Genomic DNA, 23,172 nt, shown 5'->3' on the forward strand with positions numbered 1-23,172 from the left:
TTTGAATAAAGAAATATAATTAACTGTAGGTAAATGTTGTTTAGCATTAGGCTAGTTGCGTCTACAGCTATGTTGCTTTGAGTTGACCACGCAGCCAGTTACTGCGGTTTGACATTATACCTTTTGTGGCATAAGCATTTTCATATAATACAGATACCAACATGTCACTCAATGTTGATCATATTCTTTTGTGTTTCTGTTTAAAGCGCAGAATGACGTTTTGGGATCACATTGTGGGAGTTGAAGTATTTAGCTCTTCTTCACCTTGCTGCCAGCGTGAGGAAGATGATGTTCTTTTGCCTGTTCTGGTCCCTCTTAAGCCTCATTGAGTCACAGGCTATTCTGAGGCTGCCAGTGTGTTTGTGTGCTCAAAGCTCCTCTTTGGGAGGACGGCTCCCCACCACGGATGACGAGACGGGATGCGGCGCGAGGCCGTCACACATTTACATTTGTAACAAAGAATGTGCCGTTTTCGATGTCGGGGAGTAACGATCCTGCAGTTCGCTCGTCCTCCTCCCCTCTGGCTGTGTGGAGTTGATAGGGGCAGGTGGAGGAGCAGGTGGTGCTGGACCACCTTTGCTGCCGTTATTTTGGGACGGCCTGCTGTCAGGTTGCTGCAGCGTCTCGTCTCCATGTGGCTGAGGCGGAATCAAAGGCAGCTCTCCTGGCATCCTTCAGGTCGCGTTCAAAGAGCGGATGTGTCCCTCTGCTGCTGAACCGGAGCACCATCCTGCCCCTCTAGATGATATGATGGATGACAGTGTTTGCGAGCATGCAGTGTCCGGGTTTCACTGTTTTCACGTACCGTGAGAGACAGTGAGAACGCAGGCGTCTCTGTTTGTGAGAGGACGCCCTCCCAGATGTGATGGGCAGTTAAACGCGCTGTCGAACAATAGACGTGTCAGCCGCTCGCTGTAGCATCTGGTGAAAGTGGGATCAGGCTCAGTGACATCGGTTTGTCTAAAAAGTGTTGGGAGGTTGGGGGTTGGAATGCGTCAATGGGACGGAAATAGTGGGTTAGGGAGGTATTTACTGGGTCACCGGAATAGGCGTGTTGGAGGCGTGGTCCTGCCCCCCAAATTATGCCAATGAGCTTCAATTGTTGACAGTCATTTCAAACATATAATCAGTGAAAAAGGATTTGTACATTGGATTTGATTTGCTATGCTGTTCTTTCATTGTCCTTCATCGTGCCTTTACTTTAATTTCCTTCAGTACTGTACGTATATTTCTGTGAGTTGATACACAAGGGAAACAAAAGAAAAGGCATTTGTTGTTGTCTTATCGAGAGATGATTTCTCATCTTCCTTTCCAAGAGGATTTCCCACATCTCTATTGTCTTTCAGGAGCCTTACTACGTGCGGTGCATTAAGCCCAACGAGATGAAGTCTCCGGTGCTGTTCGACGACGCTCGCTGCCAGCATCAGGTGGCCTACCTGGGCCTGATGGAGAACGTCATGGTGCGCAGAGCGGGCTTCGCCTACAGGCAGCATTACGCTCGCGTCCTGCAGCGGTAAGAGAACGGTATGCTCTGTGAAGCAAGGGTTCTGCAGCGTCCTCCCTTGGTCAGGTGGTCATGTTTTTGTCTGACAGCTGCTCATTTGACCACCAGGGGTGTAGAATTAAACAAACTATGCAGAACACCATACTACTATGATGACATTATAACTAAAACTACTACCACAAGGTATGATGGGAGAGGACAAGTTATCTTTGCTTTTAGTTACTTTTATATTGATCGAGATCCACCTGATCCAAAACTTCCCACAATGCAACTTGATAACTCTTTTTGTTCTTTGACAGTAACCTGATGGTAATTAAATCATTGCAACGTTGGTTTCCCTTTAAGTTAAAACCACTGAGCACCAAGCAAGTGAAAAAACTCTTGTTGTCGCAGGTATAAAATGACGTGCGAGTACACCTGGCCGAACCACTTGATGGACTCGGACAGGGAGGCCGTGGAGGCCATCGTCACCCAGCACGGTTTCCAGGACGACGTGGCGTACGGGCTCACCAAGCTGTTTGTCCGAACGCCGCGGTCACTCTTCACTCTGGAGCAGGAGAGGGCCGCCCTCATCCCCATCCTGGTGCTCTTCCTGCAGAAGGTCGGCCATATTAGCAACAGAATCTCTATTTTATTTTGGGGGTATTCATCCAAAGCACGACTGGAAATGTTGGATTCCCCAGATGCATAAAGACCTTGCACGCACTTTGATAAGGATCTATTGATCCTACAGCACAACAAAGAGTCACAGACCTTTTTTAATGTCACGAGCAGATCATGTGATCTCAGTTAATCCCCTGCAACGTTATCTTCTCCAGTTCCCGTCCCGAGCAGTTTTCGCCTTAGCCTCATGAATAGGTGGCTCATGGTGAAGTTTGACTGAAATTCATCTGCCAGCTTGAATTCTAATTTCCTGTTACAATAATTGGGATAATTAATGAGATCCAAAGCTAAAGTTACATTACACTCAATTACTTCACTCGCCTTCTTTCTTTCTCTCTCTCCTGACCTACTTTGATGACTGCAGACAAGTCTGGTTCTTTAACTGGAGCACGAGTTCTTCTGCTTCTCAGCGGGTCGCTTGTCATCACTTCGCTCTCGCTTCCTGTCTTCAACACGTCCCTCTTCTTCCCCAAAAGGTTTGGCGAGGGGCTTTGGCTCGAAAGAGGTGCCGGCGTATGAAGGCCATCTACGCCATCATGGGCTGCTATAAGCGCTACAAGGTGAAGGCCCACTTTTGGGAAGTGGAGAGGAGGTTTGCTAATGTGCGAACCACGGCCGACTACGGAAGGAGCGTGGAGTGGCCGACGCCGCCCGCCGCTCTGTCCCAGTTCCACGACAACACCGTCATGCTGCATCGCAGGTCAGATCCCACGCGGTGAATCCCGCACATCATCAGCAACAACAAAGGGAAATGTTTCTGTTTACTATCAAGTCTTCAGCCATGTTTCAAATTTTAGTGAGATACAGGTGTACGTTCCTTAAACCTGTATTCTCTTTAATGTCCACCAGAGAGCGCCCCCTATGGGTACGAAGATGATTATATAGAAGTCTAACTCAAAATAACTATCATCTTGATGTATTAACTGATTAAATGTTGTAACATTTATGGTCTCAATCTCGAATTCCAAGTATTATTCAAATGGACCCTAAAGCAGGGTGTGATTTGAGGGTGTGGCTACTTTGTGATTGACAGGTCTCTACCAAAGCTGTGCATGGTGTTTTCAGTTTCTGTGGGTGTGTGAGCTTTGGATCAGCACAGATATACAGTAATGTGGGGATAGAAGTTATTTTTATCCCTTGCAGACCTTGAAGCAGTTCCTCCGACTGTATTGTTTTTTATTTAGGTTGCAGCTTTGATGTATTATTCCACCCACTTAACATTCTGGCCGGTTCTCCTCCCTTGTTGTCAGGTGGTGGGCGAGGCAGATCGTGAAGAACATCCCTCCGTCCGACATGCTGGAGGTCCGGGCCAAGGTGGCGGCCCTGACGGCTCTGGGTGGAGAGAGGAAGGATTGGGGAGTCAGCCGAGCCTGGGAGAGGGACTACTTATCCAGCGTAAGAAGATGTACCAGAGGAAAAATGATAAAGTGCTGACCCTTAAATGTTATTTTCATCGCTATCCCAATATGAATATGTTTAATCTTTATTGCAAGACAAAAGACAACACATTCTTGTACCTCCTTACCAGAACAAAACACACTCCCACCCTTCAAGGCTGAATGATCATAAAAAACAATGTACAGACTCATACAAAAGTAATCCCTCTTGATCCTCTCTTCTGACTCCCCAAAAAATATTGGCTGGTCCTCTTTTTCTGCCTGGGTTGTCTTGTTGGTGAGTGTGCCAGATCACGAGTGTGCATCCAAGATAAAGCAACAAAAGTGGCTGCAGAAAAAACTGGAAGCGAGCGAACCAAGCTCTGCCTTTTTTAAAGTCTGAAGGTTAAGATGCACTGATCCAGGGCTTCGTTTGTAATTGTGAGTGAGGATGAAATTTGAAAGAATAATAAACCCCCCCCGTGCCGCTCGGACACTTTCATTGTTAATATCTTTCAAGTTAAGTGTTTTCTCCTCCTTTTCTCTTCACTCTCCGAGTCCAAGCGCTCCTCGCCACACGAGGACCATAACGGGCTCACAAAGTGCCCATTCCCGTCTTCGGGAATAACGGGGGAAATCCATTGGAATCACAACAAACAAGACCTGAATGAGCAGCAGTGTGTTGGACGACAAAACCCGGCACGGCTGTGAATGTATATGGCGCATGTGACGGGGGATGCTGCTCGCGAACACTGCCCCCCTTCAACGGACCCCACAGTCGGCTCATTTAACGGCTAATCGGAGGGGGTTTGTTGGCCCGGGGGGGCTTGAGGGACGGCTTCGGGGGGGCCGAGAGCATGACCGAGACCACTCCCCTCCCCTCGTTAGTTTGTTTGCGGCGGCCCGTGACTCGCCGGGCCTCCTTCAGGGCTCCGGCTCCACCAGCTGGTTGTTAGATCCCGAGAGAAGTGCGTGTAATGCGGTGTGCGGGCGGCCTGAAACGGGGCTTGTTTTCGCCTGAAGTGGCTTTGGCTCGTGACTTTCTGGTGAACATGAAAAAGGGGAAGTTAGACCGATTACTTTATGCTGTTTATTCTCGGAAAACCTTCAACGACACAACAAGGTTCGCTAAGTTTGCTTCATTTATTTTAAACCCTCAGAAATCCGTGTTGTAATCGTCCTAATCAAATTTTCCGAAGCGATTTACACCATTATTTGATCCAGCTAACAGGGAGTCACATGTGCACACGCCGTCCTTTATTCAGTGTGAAAGCATCTTCAGAAAATATTAAACATTTTCGATGAAATGTTCTGAGGAATTCATTTTAGGGGCCGTAATATATTAGCAACCTTAATGCAAAGACATTCTAGTGACGGCTCCCCTCTGTAGGAGGGAGATTGTGAAACGGCTTGAGATTAGCGCCCCCCCCCCCCCCCCCCCGACTGCGTTTCTCATCAGGCCGTTTAGCTCCCCCACACGGCCCGTCAAACGCCGTGTCTGCTAACAACCCGGGGGCCGCAGGCTTTGATCTGCTGCTTATGGAATTAAAGCGATAAAAAGAGGCTGAGTGGGGGTCACCCAGAGTGTTACGACTAACGGCGGGAACGCTCTCCCACAGCGCCGCGCTGTAGCTTCTGTGTACTAACGATGGGCTTCTGATCTGTGCAGGTGAGGGACTGCCCCCAGACCAGCTCCGGCTTCATCCGCGTTTCCAAGGAGCTGAGGAACAAAGACGACCACAGTCAGGTCCTCTTCTCTGGCTTCTGTAGGAAGGTACAGAAGAAAAAAAAAAACATAACCCTGCCATGAAAATGTCTGATTTGAACAAGCAGTCTCTGTCTCTTGCTGCTTCCTGGTAGCCTTGGGATTTTTTTCTCTCTGTTACTCCCCCTCACTGTCTCCTTTGTGTCGGCTTGTCTTTCATATTTCACACAGAAGTTAGATGAACATAATCAGAGGATTAATCATGAAAGACTTGACCTTTTAGGACGTCCTTTTCATTTGTAGCGTGAGCCTGTTGGGACGGCACCAAATGGGCTCAGCCCAGGCCCTGCTTAGTATCACACCTTATGATTAACGGGTATGGTCTCCCTGTGGGTTATAAGGGCCATGTTTTGCTTATTACATACGGCAGTGAGAAGGCTTTTCTGCAGCTTTAGGCAAAGCATATTTGGAGATCTGCTTTGATGAAGTGACCAGAGCCTTTGTCTTGGTATCGGATCCTTCCATCCATCCTTTGGTCTGGTTTTGTGACTTGCTGCTCCATGACGGAAACGTGTGTTCGAATTGAGAATTGTGGTCACCTAAAAAAACAAAAAAACTAACACAATACGTGGAGCTTCATCCTCCTCTCTTGTCCCTCCTCTGCTCTCTCAGGTGAATAGATTCAACAAAAGCACCGACCGATGCATGCTCATCACAGACAAGTACGTCTACAAATTGGAGCCAAGGAAGCAGTTCAAGGTTTTGAAGAGGCTTCCCTTGGATGCAGTAAGTACTCACACAGGAGATACACTTGTGTAGCACTAAAGAAATCTAGAAACAAAGGTCGTAGATTTCTTCATTTTATGTCAGGACAGTGTGTGTATCTCCTTTTAATTCAGAGGGGCTTTTGACCTGATTTGTCGAGATTGGAGGGAGCGCGTTCACTCCAAAAAAAGGAAAAAAAGATGAGAATACTTTGAATAGTTCATCAAGCATCCAGCTGCAAAGCTTTTTTGAGTGTACTCAACTAATGGATAACGTGTGGTGTCGACTCGCGATAAGAAGTTTGCTCAAAGTGCTTCCCAAACTTAACATTATTATTCAGACCTACTAAAATACTTGAGTTTACAGTACTTCAAATATTGCGTTTCATAGTTGCATCTACACAGCAAATTTCAGTGTCAAAAATATCTGTTCAATACATTACACGTCATTTAGCTGACGCTTTTCTTAAAAGCAACTTATATTGCATTTTTAACCCACGGTTTAAGAATTTGAGCTAAATTAAGCATTTAGGGGTCAGGTGTCTTGCTCGAGGACACTTTGACACGGGACATGGAGCAGCCAGGGTTCAAACCAACAACCCGGCGTGTGTCTCTTGGGTACAAGGTGGGGCGTGTGAGGCCGTGGTGGTGTGTGACAGATGTGTTTAGCTTTAAAGGCTCCTCTAATCTGGGCCACGCTCGGCTCAATTCACCACCGGACCGGAGAAAGTGGATCAGGCATCTCTCAGGGCCGCTTGGCTCTAAAAGTGAAGAGCGAAGAGACCACAGCTTTATTTAATCTGATGCTTGGGGTTCCTTGAAATAGCTTTGAGAGCAGCATTTTTTTTTTCTCCGTGCTGTGATGTGTTCCTGAATGAAATGAAATGTTGGGCCGGGACCTTGTGGACAGCTGGGATTTGATTTACTCCCTTTACCAACAGAATGTGACGTGGTGACGTTACGTCACTAACAAGGTAGCCCAAGAGGCGGTAGTGACTACCTGCGTCTTTGCTCAGTCAAATAAGAGAGGACAAAGAAGTACAGCTGCCTAAGTGCTTGGAGATCACATCGTCATTAACTCCAAAGTGGCAGAAACGAAACGAAAAGCTCTATTTTTCTGCTTTGCCATAGCCAAATATCAGTAACCTCTCTTATCACGTATCACCGTCCACTGTATTACATTTCAATGTAATTTGTGGTCATTTTATCGAGGTACCATGATACCTTAATGTCAAAATCAACAAAGGCCTGTTCTCTACTGTTTGTAATGTCATTTCCCGGAACGTTGGTCTTAAGACCAACGACACCTGCTGGGAAAACAATGAGTCAGCACAGCTGGACGTCCAGAAGTGGTTTTAGAGCGCGCGAGAGCGAGAGTTTGCAACATGCCGGAGGGTTGTAACCCATCATTATGCAGCAGTGGGTTGGCTAAAGATAGCCGATGCCTTCAAATGTGCTGCTCAGGGTGAAGGATGTGAGTCTCATCCAGGTCCAGATGCACCACCGACCACGGTTTGTGTTGTGCCTGAATCGAGGAGGCAGAGACGCGCTGTGACTCTGTCTTTGCAAAGACCAAATACATTCTCACGTAGGTGAAGTATTGAGCTGTGTAATCGATCAGTAGAAAATGAATTCCATTCAATTCATTCACAGAACATGTCTCTGCAATTGAAATAATTGAAGTCCGTGTCCATGACTTAAACCCATCGGACGGGGGAACAAGGAAAGCATTGTTGGGGGTTTTATCCAAAGAAAAGCTTGTGAATGTTTACTCCTGACCTGCTACTACAGTATTAATTTGACTACTTCAGTTACTTTGCAGATTTAGAATATCAAAACAAAAAGTAAGAATGAATTAATAAATGATGGAGGCTAATGTGATGAAAGCTTGATCTATCAATATTTAGAAGCTACAATCTTTGTGTAATTGTGAATAATGAGTGCTAAGTTACATCTTGAATGCAGACCATCCACTTGCGACAGAATATTTTCAATAGTACTTTACCTCCAGCGAAATATCTGCATCATCCCAACTGGGTCACACCTCACTACTTCCCCTTCGCTGCCCCCCCCACCACACGTTTCTGTCACCCTACATACCGAGCAGAAATAATCCGCTGGGTTCATCCTTGGTGTGACTTTTGATCCTGGATGTACTGTGCCTCAGTGTATTAAATTAATAAGGTATTGTAGGTACTAACGTTACTAATCCTGACATTCTTATATAAAAGAATTCCCAGAGCTCGAGTGTGTGACATTGAATGTCACGGTGTGTCACGTCAGCATGCAGAGTTATTTGTTGTGTTTTCCATGTTCCATGGATTCTTTTTCTAGTTTCTGATACGTGCAGGCAGCATTGTGCCGTCGTGCTGTTGTTTCCGGAAGGTGCAGGGAGGAGGGTGTTAACAGGGCCTCCCTGAGCGCCTCCCCCGCCGTGGTCCTACACGTGCTGCGAGGTGGGTGTCGTGACGCAGTCTTGACTTTCTGCCGCTCGTGTCCCTCCACAGTTGACGGGGCTGAGCGTGACCCACGGGGTGGACCAGATGGTGGCGCTCCACACGTCCTCCCAGGACGACGTCCTGCTGTGCCTGCAGCGCGGGGCGCTGTGCGCCAACCAGGACCGGGTGGGCGAGCTGGTGGGCACGTTGGTGGACCACTTCACACGGTCAGTTCACGCAGCCACACGGTCTGTCCCACATCAACGTTCTCCGTGTGACTGAGGCTCTCCATCACAGGAAGCATTATTCCTCTGTCGGGTCCTTCCGTCTGCTGCAAATAAAAAGCTATTTAAGTGCTCGTACATTGTGGCCCCAAATGAATACGTTACAGCCCGTTTCTCTCCACCATGAAGCTACAATTAGTCACTGAGACACAATCATGCGAATAGGAAACATTTATTGAAGTTACCCTTGAAGTTAGTACTTTAGTTCATTCCATTTCTCACTAAAGGTTGACCACAGACAACAATTCTTTTAAATCCCAGCAAGAGAGAATATAATATTAAGTTTAAAATGTCATGAGTAAAAATAATAGCTTGTGGATTGAATCTTCCGCCTCCCTCAAAAGAACTGATTAACTTACCAGACCACTACGTGATGAACATCAATAAAACTATCCTTCCCCTATTGGTCATTACAACTTTTGATACGAAGAACCAAATTAATTTCTGCTCGCTGCTGATCACTTGTACTAATCAATGTGTATTAATAATTAGTCCTAACAAAACGGCACAGAAAAAGACAATGCAACATAACATTAGACTTGTATGAAGACGTTCCTGTTGAAACAGTCTGCAGCTTAACTTTGTCAAGAAAGCGCACAAACTAAGAAGAACAAGAACCCTTTACCAAAAACACACACATTAGTTAGCACTGAGCCATTGTTTCTTAAAAATACATATGGGTAACTTTTGGTTTTAATGAACTAAAATGTAAATGTATTTGATTTTGTGTTGAGATGAGATGACTCCGGCAGACATTAAAGCAGCGTAACCTTCAAACAGGGGAGGGATCCCTTCTCTGGGTCGGGTCCCGTGGCTCTAACAAACGGCCCAGCATTTGCTGGTTAAAGACACCCGTTGTTGTAATATAGTCGATCAATGCCACGTCGCAATCACGCAGATCCTACTCTTGGCATTTATCACCGTCATCGTCGTCTGCGCCGCGCTCCGAATGACGAATGAGTCGCGCTGACGTTCATCACATTCATCACTCGGACCCGGGTTGGTCATCGCTGTTTATAAACCTGACTCCCGTCCTCACACATTCATCTCTGACAGACAAGTTTGTCACGCAGAGCAGACACCCCTTTGTTGTAGTGCGTGTGTGTGTGTGTGTGCGCGGCGGCGGTGAGTGACGTTTACATCCTAACAATCACAATGGAGCTGATGCCAAAAAGGACTTTGACCTCTTAATAGAAATTTCAATCTTCAAAAAGTACCGTGAAGTTTCATCCTAGAAAACGGTCCAATTACTTGGTTTTCACTGTGATTTCTGCTTTCTGGGGGGGGGAGGGGGGGGGGTCAAACATCGGGAGTCAGTCTCAGCTCCCGTTTCTTTGTGGTGTTGCCACCATCTGTGGTGAATGGAGGGGGTCGTGACCTCTACTCATGAGACAAAGTCAGGGGTGAGCTGTGTAAGTGAGCGAGCATGGCGGTGTGTGTGTGTGTGTGTGTGTGTGTGTGTGTGGGGGGGGGGGATTAAAACACACAAACACACTCTTTTTGTGCTCGCTTCCATCAGGAAATGAGATCTCAGACCTCTGGCAGTCACGCGCATCACCCATTTTAGTTTGTGAGGTTTGGAGACAGTCAATGCAGCGATTGTGTTTGAGTTTTATATTTTTACATTCCGCGTCGTCTCTGTAAATCAAACTGGGAGTCTGGGAGTGTCTGGAGGCACAGTGAGCCGTACAGAACTGGGTCACACATCAGACTTCAAAGCCACGCAGCGGCGGCGAGGACGAGCTGTCTGGTTTCCTGCCATGTCACATGCGTCTCTCGCCACCCCCCACCCCCCCCCCCACCCCCTCCTCTTTGTACGTATCCGCCCGTCTCTCCCCCGCCTTCCCCTGTCACCTGGGTCTGAGACATGACATACATGACCACGGCGCGTGTGTTGGCATGTGACTGTTCACTGTGTGCGTGTGTGTGTTTTGGGGGGGGGGGGGGGGGGGGGGTTTGGACTCGTGGACCATCTGCTGGGACAGCTGGGGGGGGGGGGGGGGAGCATGAGTGGGCTAAAGGCAGGATTTAGGGTATGATCCGCCCCAGCCTTAAAAGATTGAGGAGGATTCTTTATTTAAAAGGCAGTTTGAGGGTTTTATTGTTTTTATTGACCTGAGGGAGCCAGAGACTGTTTTCCAGCAGCTGTGCTGAACCAAAGGCTGCAGCAGAAACACACAGTGCACGTAGATGTTCAGCGTTTGAAAAGGAATGGCTGAGAATTTCCTAGCTTCATTAAGTAATAGGCCAATCCTAACTGATATACACGCGATATTGTGCATCAACGAAGTCAACAAACAGCCTCATCTTTATTTACCCCTCTGCCATCTGCTGAATCCATCTTTAATCACGGTTCAGTCGCACTTCACCCCTTTGTGTTTGGATAAGGTTTTGAAGGACTTGTTTGCTCTGCTCCCCTCTACGTTAGTGGAGATGAAGACAGCAGCAGCCGAGTTCACAGCCAGATGGTGCATGTTGCCCATGAAACAGGGCAACCATGACGCCCCGATGTTATGCATCCAAACTCCCCGTTTCTCTCCCTGCACTTGGAAGTATGTTGGGGGAGATCCCGAGGGGGCTCACTGTGAACTTATCCAAACAAATGGGATCCGGGGTGACCGGCTAATCACTCCTGATTGGCTGTGGGACGGATTGGCTCCTCCTCCCCGTCCTCTCCCAGCTTCTCTCCCTCCGTCTCCCGCATCGTCTGAATCTGCACTTTTCTGTTATGAATATGGAAAGACCTGGGATGGTGTTGCATTAATAGCAATCATCTGGGTCAACCCTCCCCCCCCCCCCCCTCCCTTTCCAAGTAGCAAGACAACAACTTAATTCCCTTAACCTCGAAGCTCGTGATGCTGTGGAGAGGACTTGGTGACTTCCTCGTTTGACCTCGTCAGCAGCCTGTCGGTTTGAGAGAAGGCCGCCTCTCTCTAAACCCACTTTGTAGGTCATCATCCCAAGCCTGAAATAGGCTCCTCTGTTCCCCTCCCTCAGTGTCTGCCCTCGATGCGTTCATCTGTGGACCAGAGGGCGGGAGAGGCAGCTTGCGCCCCAACCCCCCCCCCCCGGTTTGCCGCCTTCTCGTTTCCTCTGTTGGTCATACGGAGAGTCACTCGTTGTGGGAGGTCACGTTCGGTGGGCTACTGCAGGTCACTAGAGCATCTGATGCTGCCATCTTACGCTTCACCTCCACTGCATTCAGGGGGACACGTTTTACTTCACTACAGTCATCTGACCGCTTCAGTTAGTCACGTAAAGACTTTTTATGGTTCCATGTGCAGCTTTTCATTCGTTTAGAGGTTTTTTAGTGGTGTTTGGTCAAAACCAACATTGTGAATGCATCACTTTTGGTTTCTAAAGAAATAGTTACAATTACCCACAGCCCATCAATCAATGAATAGCAAAAATAATCAGTAGAAGTCCAACTATGCGTCATAATAATCCAATAATCCGATGTCACGGGGGAAATTCGTCAGCTTTGAGTACTTTTGATACTTTAAGTAAATGATCCTGACTATTCTTGCATCTAGGACTTTTGCTAATGATGGTGTTTTGATATTGTTTTTTATCAGGATCTGAAAACATCTTCCATCACTGAGAGTAACTATGGCAACAGCTTTTAACCCAGGTGGACATGACCGGTGTACACGAACACTGACCTGTTTCATCAGAGTCCTCATACAGCTGGCCGGTCGAGGGGCCTCAGGTCGTAGCCAGAATCCGTTATTTAGCAGGAACGTCCACAACATATCAGCATCTTAGAGTTCAGTATAACAAGAGCTCTCACCAAATTTCATTTCAGTGTCCTGACCAAAACACTGTAATGTGCTCCCTGGGGTCACAAGGAGTCTTGTTATGGTTGGCAGACGCAAAAGACATTTCATAGTCAGATGACCAATAGGTCCCGTCAAATATGTGTATCTCATATGTACCACACACAGAATAAACTTTTATTCCACATGACTTACAAAAGCTTCGTTCACTCAAGGTCACTCGGAAAGGGAAGAGGGTAGTAAAATAATAAAAGACGTAAAAGATGTAATTGTATCCGCTGGCGAGTTACCAGCCATGTGACCTTCATGTAAGTACAATATCTAGCATTGTGGTCACTTGATTTAGCTGTAATTCCCTCCTGAATAAAGGTTGTTTTTCCTGAGTGTGATTTAAACCAATCAGGGAGTACCACGACGAGTCGTCCGTCAGTTTGTGATGCAACGCGCTTTCAATGCAAAGTGTCCCTGTGGAGTGGATTTAAGAAGCAGGGGGACAGGGGAGTTTGTTTTAATGACATCAATAAGATGTACAGCATCATTTTCTACACAAAATGCAATTCCAACAGAAAGGCTGATGAACAAATGAAATATGCCAGTAAACATGATTTCCTGTTTTTTCTGTCTAACCAACCCTTTGGTTGCTGAGCAAAAGAAAAGCTATTTTTCCATTTCCCATTTCCCCCATGAGCTCATTCCCACGCGCTCACATCAAAGACAGCGCAGATTTCATGAAGACATCCGACCGGTGCCTCGCTTGTTAAATCTGGGGGACTTTCTTGTTTGAGCGTGTCGGAGCCTCCTGGGCACACCCACCGAGTCAGCAACTGACCCCCAAACTGCACCGGCATCAACAGGCCTCTTTGTGGATTCACACACACACACACACACACACACACACGTGCAGCCTTTTAAATCTGCCTCAGAGATCAACACATGAATTCCTCAGCAACACCTCCATTGGTCACACACCAGTGTATTTTTAAGGAGGGTGCGTGGTCTCCTCTCATTGATAGAGCCCCGCTCTCCCCGTGTGATGTTCCTTCAGAGTGACGCTGCTGATGGGAAGGAAGCCGTTGCTGCACACGCCATGACGCCCATCTGTGATTCAGGCCCTGTGTGCGTGTGGACGACCACAGTGTTGCACCGTTTACGGAAGTCCCTCTTTGTGCGTTAGCGCTGCTGTTGTTGCGGTATGACTCATGTTCTCCCCCCCCCCCCCCCCCCCCCCTCCCCAGAGTGCCCCCCTGAGGACACTCAAGACGCAGGGGGGGCAGCTGGATGCGTCTCTGTTGACGCTGATGGTAATTTTAATGGATGCTGAATGCTGTGAAGCAAAAGTGGGACCCAGTGGTGCCCCCTCCCCCCCTTGCCCCCCCCACGGCCCGAAAGCTCTAGTGACCTCGGCCCGCTTTCACCCGGCTGCAGAGGCTGCGGTTGCCCCAGAGATGGTTGCCAGGCAGCTGGGGGAAGTGCTAATTAAGATTGCGAGGGATAAATTGCAGGCTTGCGTTGTGGGGTGGGTGTTGAGCCAAGGGGGGGGGGGGGGTTGGATGACTAGGGGGGCTGTGGGATGGCAGGGAGTGGCTCTGATGGAGGGGAAGCCACAGGTGAGTCTGAGATGGCCTACACTTTGTCTTCTTGTCTTCATTTATTCCCATTTATGGAATTGCGTGTGAACTGAAAGAGACGGATGCACTTCTTTTTGTTTCTGGAAACGGGTCATCAGAATCGCCTGGTTCTGTCCAAACTAGTTCACCTTCCAGCGCCTTTAAAGCCCAGTAATTAAAGTTCTATTTCACTCTTGTTTTATCCCTACAACAGTTAAAGAATAAATACGACAACATGCTGGCAGATGGATTTTGTTCCTCTCAAATGTCACGCTGATAACAGGGCAGCATTTTTGTGGTAATAAGTCACGTGGCACACAACAGTACTCCACTCCTGAGTTTGACATAGTTTCCCAATTTGTTTTGAGATGACAAATGACAGTATGAGTATTGTAGTACTCACACTCCGCTCCATCTGGTCTCCAGTGGAGAAAGGTCTTGCCGGGCTGCACTGCGCATCAGGCTTTCACCTCCGATCGCCCACTGTCCCCGGAGGCCTTCCTGGACACGCTGGCCAGGGGTCAGGGTCCGTCAAGAGGGAAAGAGCATCCATGTGAATACATCCACATCGAGCCACTCACTCACAGCCTCCTGGGCCTCGGCCCGTGGCGTAGGTGGATCCGGTACGAGGCTCTTTGGACGCACGCCGCAGAGGTGGAGCCATGTGCCTGAGGCCAGCTTGTGTGTGCGGGGTCGCCGAGGCCGAAGGCTGAGGCAGGTCATCTTGGGCCTGTCGACCAAGCCGGGCCCCGCTTCCCTCCCCCCGGCTGTCAAGCACCAGCTCTAGCATCACACGCCACGAGTGGCGATCAATAACGTGCTCCATGTGGAGATGGTTCACGCTTCCAGGCGGGAGAGAGAAGGCGTTCACGCACCGCGGCCAGGTTCAGCCCGTGGCGTGTAGTGAACCTGGTTGCTGTGGATACGCAGCATGGCTGCCGATTGACCCAGTGAACGCGTTCTTGATGTGAAATCAGGTGAACAACTGCATTAGGAAAATAAAACACACATGTTGAATTGAATGATTGAATTAATACATGTTGTAGTGTTTTGTTTAGTTGTATACGTCATTATCTGTCTGTTAAATATTTGATTTCACTTTACACATGATAGGAGCAGTAGGAAACACGGCTTTCTCTTGTATTTCTGAGTGGGTGAATTTCCCAAAATCATCTAAAGTTGCAGCTAAAGTTGAAAGGTCACTCTTTTAATCGTCATCTGCCAGCAGACCGATCTCACTCACACACAACGATAAACATCGTAGACATAACACAGATTCTCCTGTGCATGGGGCCTTTAGGATTAGGAAACAAGGTGTGAGGATTACGGAATGAGGAACAAAAAGGCACCATGGGAATCATAGCAGGAACCGTAACACAAACCTCTGTTCTGTCTTCCTCTCTCTCAGGATAAGGAAAGTCCAGTTCCCCATAAAGGTTTGCCCTTCAGCCTTGGGGCTCCACATGCGGGGCAAAGCCAAGAGCGTCACCGTGGAAACCAAAGCGGGCCAAACCAGCGCGGACTTCAAGAAGAGCCGAGACGGTTTCGTCTTGCTCGTCCCCGCCGACTAGCGGCTCGACCTCAGGACCTCGACTACAGCGCCGCAGCTCGGCGCGTTTGGGACCCGGTCGGGAAGAAGATTGTTTGAATGTTTGAAGGGCAGAGTCCGTTTTCTTAATCCTGAGCTGCAGGAGAGTAATGTCCACCGCATTATTACAAAAGTGTAAATAGAGAAATTGGGTTGCCGGACAGACTCAGGACGAAGCTGTTTTTAATGCTGCACAAGATATTTGATGGACTTTTTAAGACAAAATTGAACAAAAAACAGTGGTGTCTCGCCCATAGAGGGTCATGGTGCACGACCCCACCTCGAGCCACAAAAAAAAAATATTATTATTTTATTATTTTGACAAATAGTCCATATTTGTGTTTTTGAAACATGGAATATACCCAGTTATATTTGTAAAAAAAAAAGGTATCTGCGCAAAATATATGCTTTTCCTGCATGTCGTCTCTGCATGTCTCAGCTGGGCTCGGGCCAAAAGAGGCGGGTCTAAGAAGCCGTTTAGCCAATCACTGATTAAAGATGAATGAGTGACACATCATTTCAGCGTCCTTAAATAGATTCAGGACAGAATCCAGCATGTGAGTAAGGGACATGAAGCACTCGGACAGAGGACAGAGGACTGCAGTGAGGAAACAACCACGACGACGTGGATGAAAACATCTCATCCAAAATAATTCATCGTGTGAAGTTTTGAGTTGGTCTTTCTTTCCAACACACTGATTTCCCCAACAAACCAACCGTGGGTCCATAGAGGCATCTTATATATATATAATATTCATGATATTTATATTGTATGCTTGTAATGCGATATGGTATTTATATCATGTACTAAATATTGTTTTTTTATATATATTAATACACCGAATTGTACGAAAAAGATGTCCTTGTTATGTTAAATTGTTGGAATAAATATGACCATCGACAGTATTGGATCATCTAGCCGGACGCAGTGAGAAGAAGCTTCTCTATTCGTGATGTCATTAGCAAATGATGCTGGTTAATGGCTCTGCCTGTAACAAACCTTTTACTATACAGACTGAGCCTAATTAATCTCCTCAAGTACGAACCCCCTAATGGTGTAACAGTCGCCTCCTCTCTGGGCTTCAGGAGAGTAATTAAAGTGTGATAAAAGTTTCATTAAACTTTAGAATGTTTTCGTAGTTTTTGCTGCCATGGCATTGAACTAAAACAAATTACTGTGCATTTATAAAGAAAAACATCATTCATTTGTAAAAACAGGCTGAATGATTCCAAACAATAATGTCCAAGTAAATCTATCAATACATGTACCAATGTTGGCTATTTAAAGGGAGGTAAAATTAGCTTTTGGAAATGTGTTACTTTAAAACAGTAATATGTCTGAAGAATAAGGATATTAAAAAAAGGCACCAGCATCAATCCATAGGATTCATGCTGCATATTAACTACTATATTAATACTGAAATGTCAAAGCACATACGCACTATTTTGATTCTTTAACTGGTTCGATATGAATCACTTTGAATGGCCTCACTGGTGAAATGTGCTATACAGATAAACTCGCCTGGCCCATCTCTCTGAAAATCTCATTTGAATACCTCAAACGTGATCACAGCACAAAAAGCGGGCTTCTGTGGAAGACATCTTCTGCCAAATGATGTCATCCCAACTAAATGCATTGACAATCACCTCCATAGTGTGACTTAACATCCATAACAATAACAATGGACCATTAAATGAGCTGTCTGCAAAACGGGTGCATGTGACCTTAGTGGTGCATAGAATGTGAGGGTAAAAAACCAGGGTAAAGGTAATGTCCTACCTTTGCAGTTTTGTGATGAAACTGGTATTCAACAGCATGTCAATGCTGCTTATGGAAACTATGTCACTTTTGTGTGTTTTATAGCACTAAAAACTCTCCAACATTGCTCTGCTTGTTTTTTTTAGCATCAGCATCTTGACAGATGTCCAGATGTTTTGATGTGCTTTACAAGAGGTTTTTGGCAGCACAGCATCATTTCTTAGATATTTACACTAAAAGTGTACAGTGTTAAGTATTCGTTCATGCTGTTCCATCTTGATTCATACATACAGATGTTTTTCACCTCTGTAGTGTTATATTGCCACTAAGATTTCCTGAAGTTGTAAACCTATGGGAAACACTGATTTACTATAAAAAGGTCCACGGAAAAACAAGAGAGGATTTCAATTCATTTTAATGACATTACTATTAATACTACTACACTACAAAAAACCTTTTGCAAAGGGAATCATCAGCTGCTGTGGAACAGAACTGCGTATCCTGGATGTGTTCCTCAGCATTTTCATGAGATGATCTTAAACAGACAAAACACAACCTGTAAAATTCCCCACTACCTACAAACGTACTTGGTGAAAATGAAGCTCACCCCTTGTATCAGGTCATTTTGGGACATATGGTGGACCAGTGACATGCTGAAGCAGTCTCCCAACACATTGACCACAGTGTTGCAGCGGTCTCTGGGAGACGACAAACCATGATGGCCAATAAAACAGCAACAGGACACCATACATTAACCCCAACCAGCATTAAGACTTACAGCAGCCATTCCATCGTCACCAAGATGATGCCATACTGCACAGGTATGCCCACTGAGGACAAGACAAAGACGGTGGTCACGGCTCCCACCGCTGGGAGCCCTGATGATCCCAGACTGGAGACCACCGAAGTCACCCTGCAGGGAGAAAACACACAGAGCAGCGGATCACTAGTGTCTGAAAACACACAAATATCAAACAGTACTATATTATGTCAATTCATTCAATTGTGGAACAGAAAAGAGAAACAATAAATGCAACTAACATGATAGTGATTAGGTCGCCCGTGGTCAGATGGATATTGTGGTATTGTGCAACAAAAAGTGCAGCGGCTGCCTCGTACAGGGCCGTCCCGTCCTTGTTGACAGTGGTGGCGATGGGCAGCATGAAGCGGGTGATTCTATGGTCAATCATGTTACTCTCCTCACAGCAGCGCAAAGTTATGGGCAGTGTGGCGGAGCTTTGACACACAATGCAATCATACACACGCATTATCTTATCTGTTCTGATAAATATAAGAATGGAGCATCTGCTTTCAAATACCCTCTTACCTGGAGGATATGAACCATGCAGCGATTAGGGCAGGATAAACCCCTTTATAGACAATCCAAGGGTTCTTTCTCACTAACAGATAGTACAACGACGGTAGAATTACCACTGAATGGAGCGCCAGTCTGAAACATAATAAATGAAATACAATAATGATGCCCCCATGGCCCTTGTCACTTGTGAATACTTTGAGATCTACAAACACGCTTGTGTTTTAGTGCCAGTGAGGGAAAGAGAGCGTACCCGAACATAATCACACCCATGAACTTTGCCATTCCAAAGAGACTATCAAAGTCGGCAAGGTCAAGAATACTGCTGATGATCATGAAGAGCACTCCGATCGGCAAGTAGCTGGAGAAAAAGAGGAAAAGAAACACGGAAGGGGAAACTTTAATAACGTGCAAAATCTGATAGTAGTCTGATTGCAATATTACTCCAATAGGTTTGTAAAACTGGAAAAACACAATTTGAAATAAAGCATTATGATGCTTTACATGATTATCTGAACAACTATTTATTTTATTACATTTGTATTAAACTAACTAAAAGATCAAATTCTTTCTCTAATGCCCATGTCAGGAGGTATAGGAGTACATAATACTGCTCACCGAACACAGCAGGATCTGTACTCTAGTTCTGCAGATACGGGTGATATTGCCACATGTGTTGATTATGCTGCTTCAATTTACCCCAGAATGATGTTGACCACATATCTGTTGGCCACGGCGATGACGGCAATGAGGTCAAGGAGGATTCTGCTTTTGCCTTCCATATTCTGCAGGATGTGTCCGCAAACAAAGGAGTACGTCATCACGCCCAGCATGTTGACTCCGTCTTCGTAGCTACCCACCATTGTCATTTCACCTGCCCTCTGAAACAACATGGGGGAGGGAACTCTGTGTAGCATTACCTATCACGCCACTGCAATAAGGGATCGTAATAGTGACCAGAGGAAAAGATGTACCGTTTCCAGGCATGTTCCATTGGACGGAAACGGCTGCCTCACAGTCTTGTACTGAGAAAATAAAAGATAGTGTGCTCAAGTGAATATTGCATCGTCAGCTTTGTGCAAAGAGAGGTAATAGGTATCGGTCTGAGAAAACACACATGTTGGAAGCAAGCCTGGAGGGGATTCTGTGGCATCAGGTTTCTATAAAGAAAAAAGAAGAATTAAACCCGCTTGCAAACATATTGACAAATCCCACATTAAACAGATCTTAAACTCTGATGCCATGGCACTTTCTTCTCACCTCAGTAGGTCGAACAACCCATGCCACAGGGAGTACTTGTGAGCCTCGTGTACTAGCTCACCTTGACCCGTCTGGCCCGCTCCAGGCTTAAACAGGGTGACCAACGAAATTCCTACAACACGTGTTCAAGGTTGGACATGAGTGCCAAATGTGACATGCATGCCATATCTGTTCAATATGCATCATAACTGCATGAAAACAACATGTTCAATATATTTTTTATGAAGGTTCTACTACAAATGACAAAATTAGAAGAGAAAGAGTATGAGTATTATAAATAAATGACAATGAGCCTGTTTTCTTTGTCTTCAGAGGTCAGAGTTGCTCCATGGCTATTTGTAACCAAGAGTAAACTGAGACCTACTTTTTATGGCAAATCAATTTAAATACAATATGAAAATAAAACATTTAGTAACAATTACATTTAAATAACAATAAAGGGACTCAATACAATGAAAGGTTACATTAATCTAAAAATTGATTGTATACAGAAAAAAAGCCCATAAAAACCTACTTTAATGTAGAAATATTTCTCTTACCTAGAGACGAACACACGGTGGTTGTGACCAAAATGAACCCTGCCGAGCGAAAGGAGATCTTCTTGGTGACGTCATTATTCAGGCCAGATATTCCTGCATTCAAGGAATAAAAATAAAGGATAACTTACTACTACTAGTAATATGCATGTATAAAAAAAAGGCTACCTGAAATCTCACAAGCCACATGTGTAACAGCTGATGGAGGGAGAAGTGCACTGGTTTACCAAGTACCACACTGGTCGTGACCAGTGGAATGGAGACCAGCTCCAGCATCCGGATCAGTAGATCTCCTGGGATGGCGATCAACGCTTTCTCGTGGGGGCTCAGATCCTTGTTGAGTTTCAGATGTAAGCCGAGTGTAATCCCTGTGTGTAAGTGAAATAAAATAGGTAATATAATCAGAAAAAAGGTAAACGGTTCAAACTGTGTGTGTTGGTGTAGGAATGGGAAAAGAAAAACCAAAGCCATTGACCATAATTGCACTGGCCCACGAGGAAACACGGGCTATTATAACCCGGGAGACACACCGAGCTAACGCTACACGCGCTAGCATTAGCATGCTCGTTGCCTGGTAACAGGGCTCCCCACACTTCAACGGATTTTACGCGTCGTCCTCCACGTTGTGCTAAATTGTGTCATTATTCTACACATGCAGAGAAACTAACATTTGTAAGTTTACGCCCAATATTGAAAACTAGAGAGACGTTGAGAGAACTTTAAAGCTTTATTTTCAACATACTCGCAGGGAAGTTAACGTTAGCTAAGTTAACGTTAGCTAAGTTAACGTTAGCTAAGTTAACGTTGGCATTGACGGCTATAAAACAAAATAATATATGTTGAAATAAATAAAACCAAAGGAAGAATCACCATCATGAGTCAAAGTATCAATTCACATGGGTTATATTACAGGCTGGAATACCTTTCAAAGACGCACTAACGTAACGTTATGTCCTCCAAATAAAGATGGGACTCACCTAAAGTGACAGCTACCACGTTTAAAATCAGGAACGCGTTCTGGACGCAGTACTTCTTGCAGTGTGTCCAGCTGCGGAGGCCTTCTCCGATGGTCAGACGGTGGTTTTCCACAGTGCCCAGCATCTTTCTTCTTCCTAACCCTAACCCTAAAAGTACAGAGTGGACCTCAGCCGTTGCATCTGGACTCACGAGGATAACCGTTGGTCTTTTGGTTCAATTTGAATCATTAGAGGAGAAAAACATAACAGCTAAAACAGATTAAAAGAAATTCTAACGATAATATATATATATATATATATATATATATATATATATATATATATATATATATATATGTAAACCGAAAAACTAATTCAAATTCAGGTGTAATTAAAAATAATATTAAAATGGGTGACATCCTAGATGTAGGAGAGGATATAAAGAGCACACATTTTATCGCTATTCAAGCAGACAAAACATCTGACATATATCATACTGATTTGTATTTGATCTATATTTCATTATACTGAATTGCCTAACCCTTTAATGTGTGTGTTTTTTTGTTTTGTTTTCATTACCTTTGACCCCTCCTTGTGTCTCAGCAGCACTTTTATTTAAATATTTTTTATTGATTTTACAACATATTCCAGACAAAAAAGAACATGGTTACCTCGATAGGGTGAAGATAACATTCAGTTGTGCATCACTTGGAAGTGACAAACTGCCACTGGATACGTAAATAGCAAATATAACAAACAAACACACATCAACACACACACATGGACTCTGAGGAGATATGAGATGCAGGCTGGACAAGACGTAGGCAGAAGATCTCCAAAACAGCCACAATATCAACACAACAAATGAAAAAATTGAAACAGTACACTATAAATTAAAAGAAATATATGTACACACACATTGGGACATGTGTCCTAAAAAAAGGACACTAATCTGTAGAAAACGGAAGAAGTTAGATTTAGGCAAGTCAAACCTAAATCACAGTCCTGCAAAATCAGTAAAGTCTCCACTGTCATAAAAGTCCCTGATTTTACACAAGCCCTTGTTGCGCCAGGCGTAAAAGAGTCAGGGTTTGATCTCACTCATGGTGAGAATAAGTGGTTTCTAAAGACCGGAGCCAGAGTGAGGGGTTCGTTCAGCCCGGTGATGTGTTTTTGATACCTTTATTGTTTTGGATTAAATCCACTTGGGGGTAAAGCTAAAATCTATTTGAATGCCCTACCTGGAACATTTCCCCCCCTGCCAAAAAGCAAATCAACAGAAAACCTTCCAGGTATATTTTTGCACAATGAGTTGATTTTGAATGAAATGAGAACCGTCTTGTGTGCCTTGTCTAATGCTGTTCCCTTCAAAAAACAAGGCTGTCTGGGACAATTACTCCGTGTCAGAAGTAGTGAAAGGGGAAAAGAGAAGAAAGCAAATAAATTATTCAAGATTTACCGAAGCGAGCTCTCTGCGTGTCGATTTCAAAATTTTGCCTCACAAATAGACAAAATGCTGCAGACAAGTCGACATTATGCAGTGATTAAAATGCATTTCTCCCATGTGCTTTGGGCCTTTGAACGCCGACTAAGGACATGGAAATATAGAAGAGACTGTCCTTGGGGTGTTGTCTGACCTAC

At 45.3% G+C, this 23,172-nt stretch overlaps 2 protein-coding genes across 3 annotated transcripts in view; one reads left to right on the forward strand and one right to left on the reverse strand.

Annotated features, from left to right (window-relative positions):
* Window positions 1–17,685, forward strand: part of myo1g (myosin IG) — a 29,045-nt gene extending 11,360 nt beyond the window's left edge. Inside the window, exons 15-22 of one of the 2 annotated variants that reach the window (XM_062558446.1) lie at window positions 1,347–1,513; window positions 1,898–2,105; window positions 2,644–2,867; window positions 3,418–3,562; window positions 5,213–5,317; window positions 5,921–6,034; window positions 8,520–8,677; window positions 15,526–17,685. In XM_062558446.1, coding sequence (XP_062414430.1) covers window positions 1,347–1,513; window positions 1,898–2,105; window positions 2,644–2,867; window positions 3,418–3,562; window positions 5,213–5,317; window positions 5,921–6,034; window positions 8,520–8,677; window positions 15,526–15,688 — 1,284 coding nt within the window. In that variant the 3' untranslated portion in view covers window positions 15,689–17,685. Of the gene's footprint in view, window positions 1–1,346; window positions 1,525–1,897; window positions 2,106–2,643; window positions 2,868–3,417; window positions 3,563–5,212; window positions 5,318–5,920; window positions 6,035–8,519; window positions 8,678–15,525 lie in introns of those variants that run through there. The other variant, XM_062558447.1, reaches the window with a different exon arrangement.
* Window positions 17,686–17,880: 195 nt separating this feature from the next.
* On the reverse strand, window positions 17,881–21,676 carry LOC119219583 (excitatory amino acid transporter 3-like). The gene is made up of 13 exons (XM_037474852.2): window positions 21,553–21,676; window positions 20,803–20,943; window positions 20,579–20,671; window positions 20,040–20,151; window positions 19,897–19,939; window positions 19,754–19,804; window positions 19,479–19,660; window positions 19,033–19,140; window positions 18,792–18,914; window positions 18,506–18,700; window positions 18,243–18,377; window positions 18,072–18,162; window positions 17,881–17,999 (listed from the first exon to the last, which is right to left on the reverse strand). The coding sequence occupies exons 1-13, from the start codon at window positions 21,674–21,676 to the stop codon at window positions 17,988–17,990; spliced, it is 1,410 nt and encodes a 469-aa protein (XP_037330749.2). The 3' UTR covers window positions 17,881–17,987.
* Window positions 21,677–23,172: the final 1,496 nt, after the last annotated feature.

Source organism: Pungitius pungitius, chromosome 17 (assembly GCF_949316345.1).
Source record: "Pungitius pungitius chromosome 17, fPunPun2.1, whole genome shotgun sequence".
Lineage (NCBI taxonomy): Eukaryota > Metazoa > Chordata > Actinopteri > Perciformes > Gasterosteidae > Pungitius > Pungitius pungitius.

Coding starts and splice junctions, on each gene's coding strand:
- LOC119219583 (XM_037474852.2), bottom strand. CDS start 21,676: ATGCTGGGCACTGTGGAAAACCACCGTCTGACCATCGGAGAAGGCCTC. Junction 19,940..20,039: donor GGGTTGTTCGACCTACTGAG/GTGAGAAGAAAG, acceptor TTTTCTTTATAG/AAACCTGATGCCACAGAATC. Junction 19,661..19,753: donor ATGGAACATGCCTGGAAACG/GTACATCTTTTC, acceptor ATGTTGTTTCAG/AGGGCAGGTGAAATGACAAT.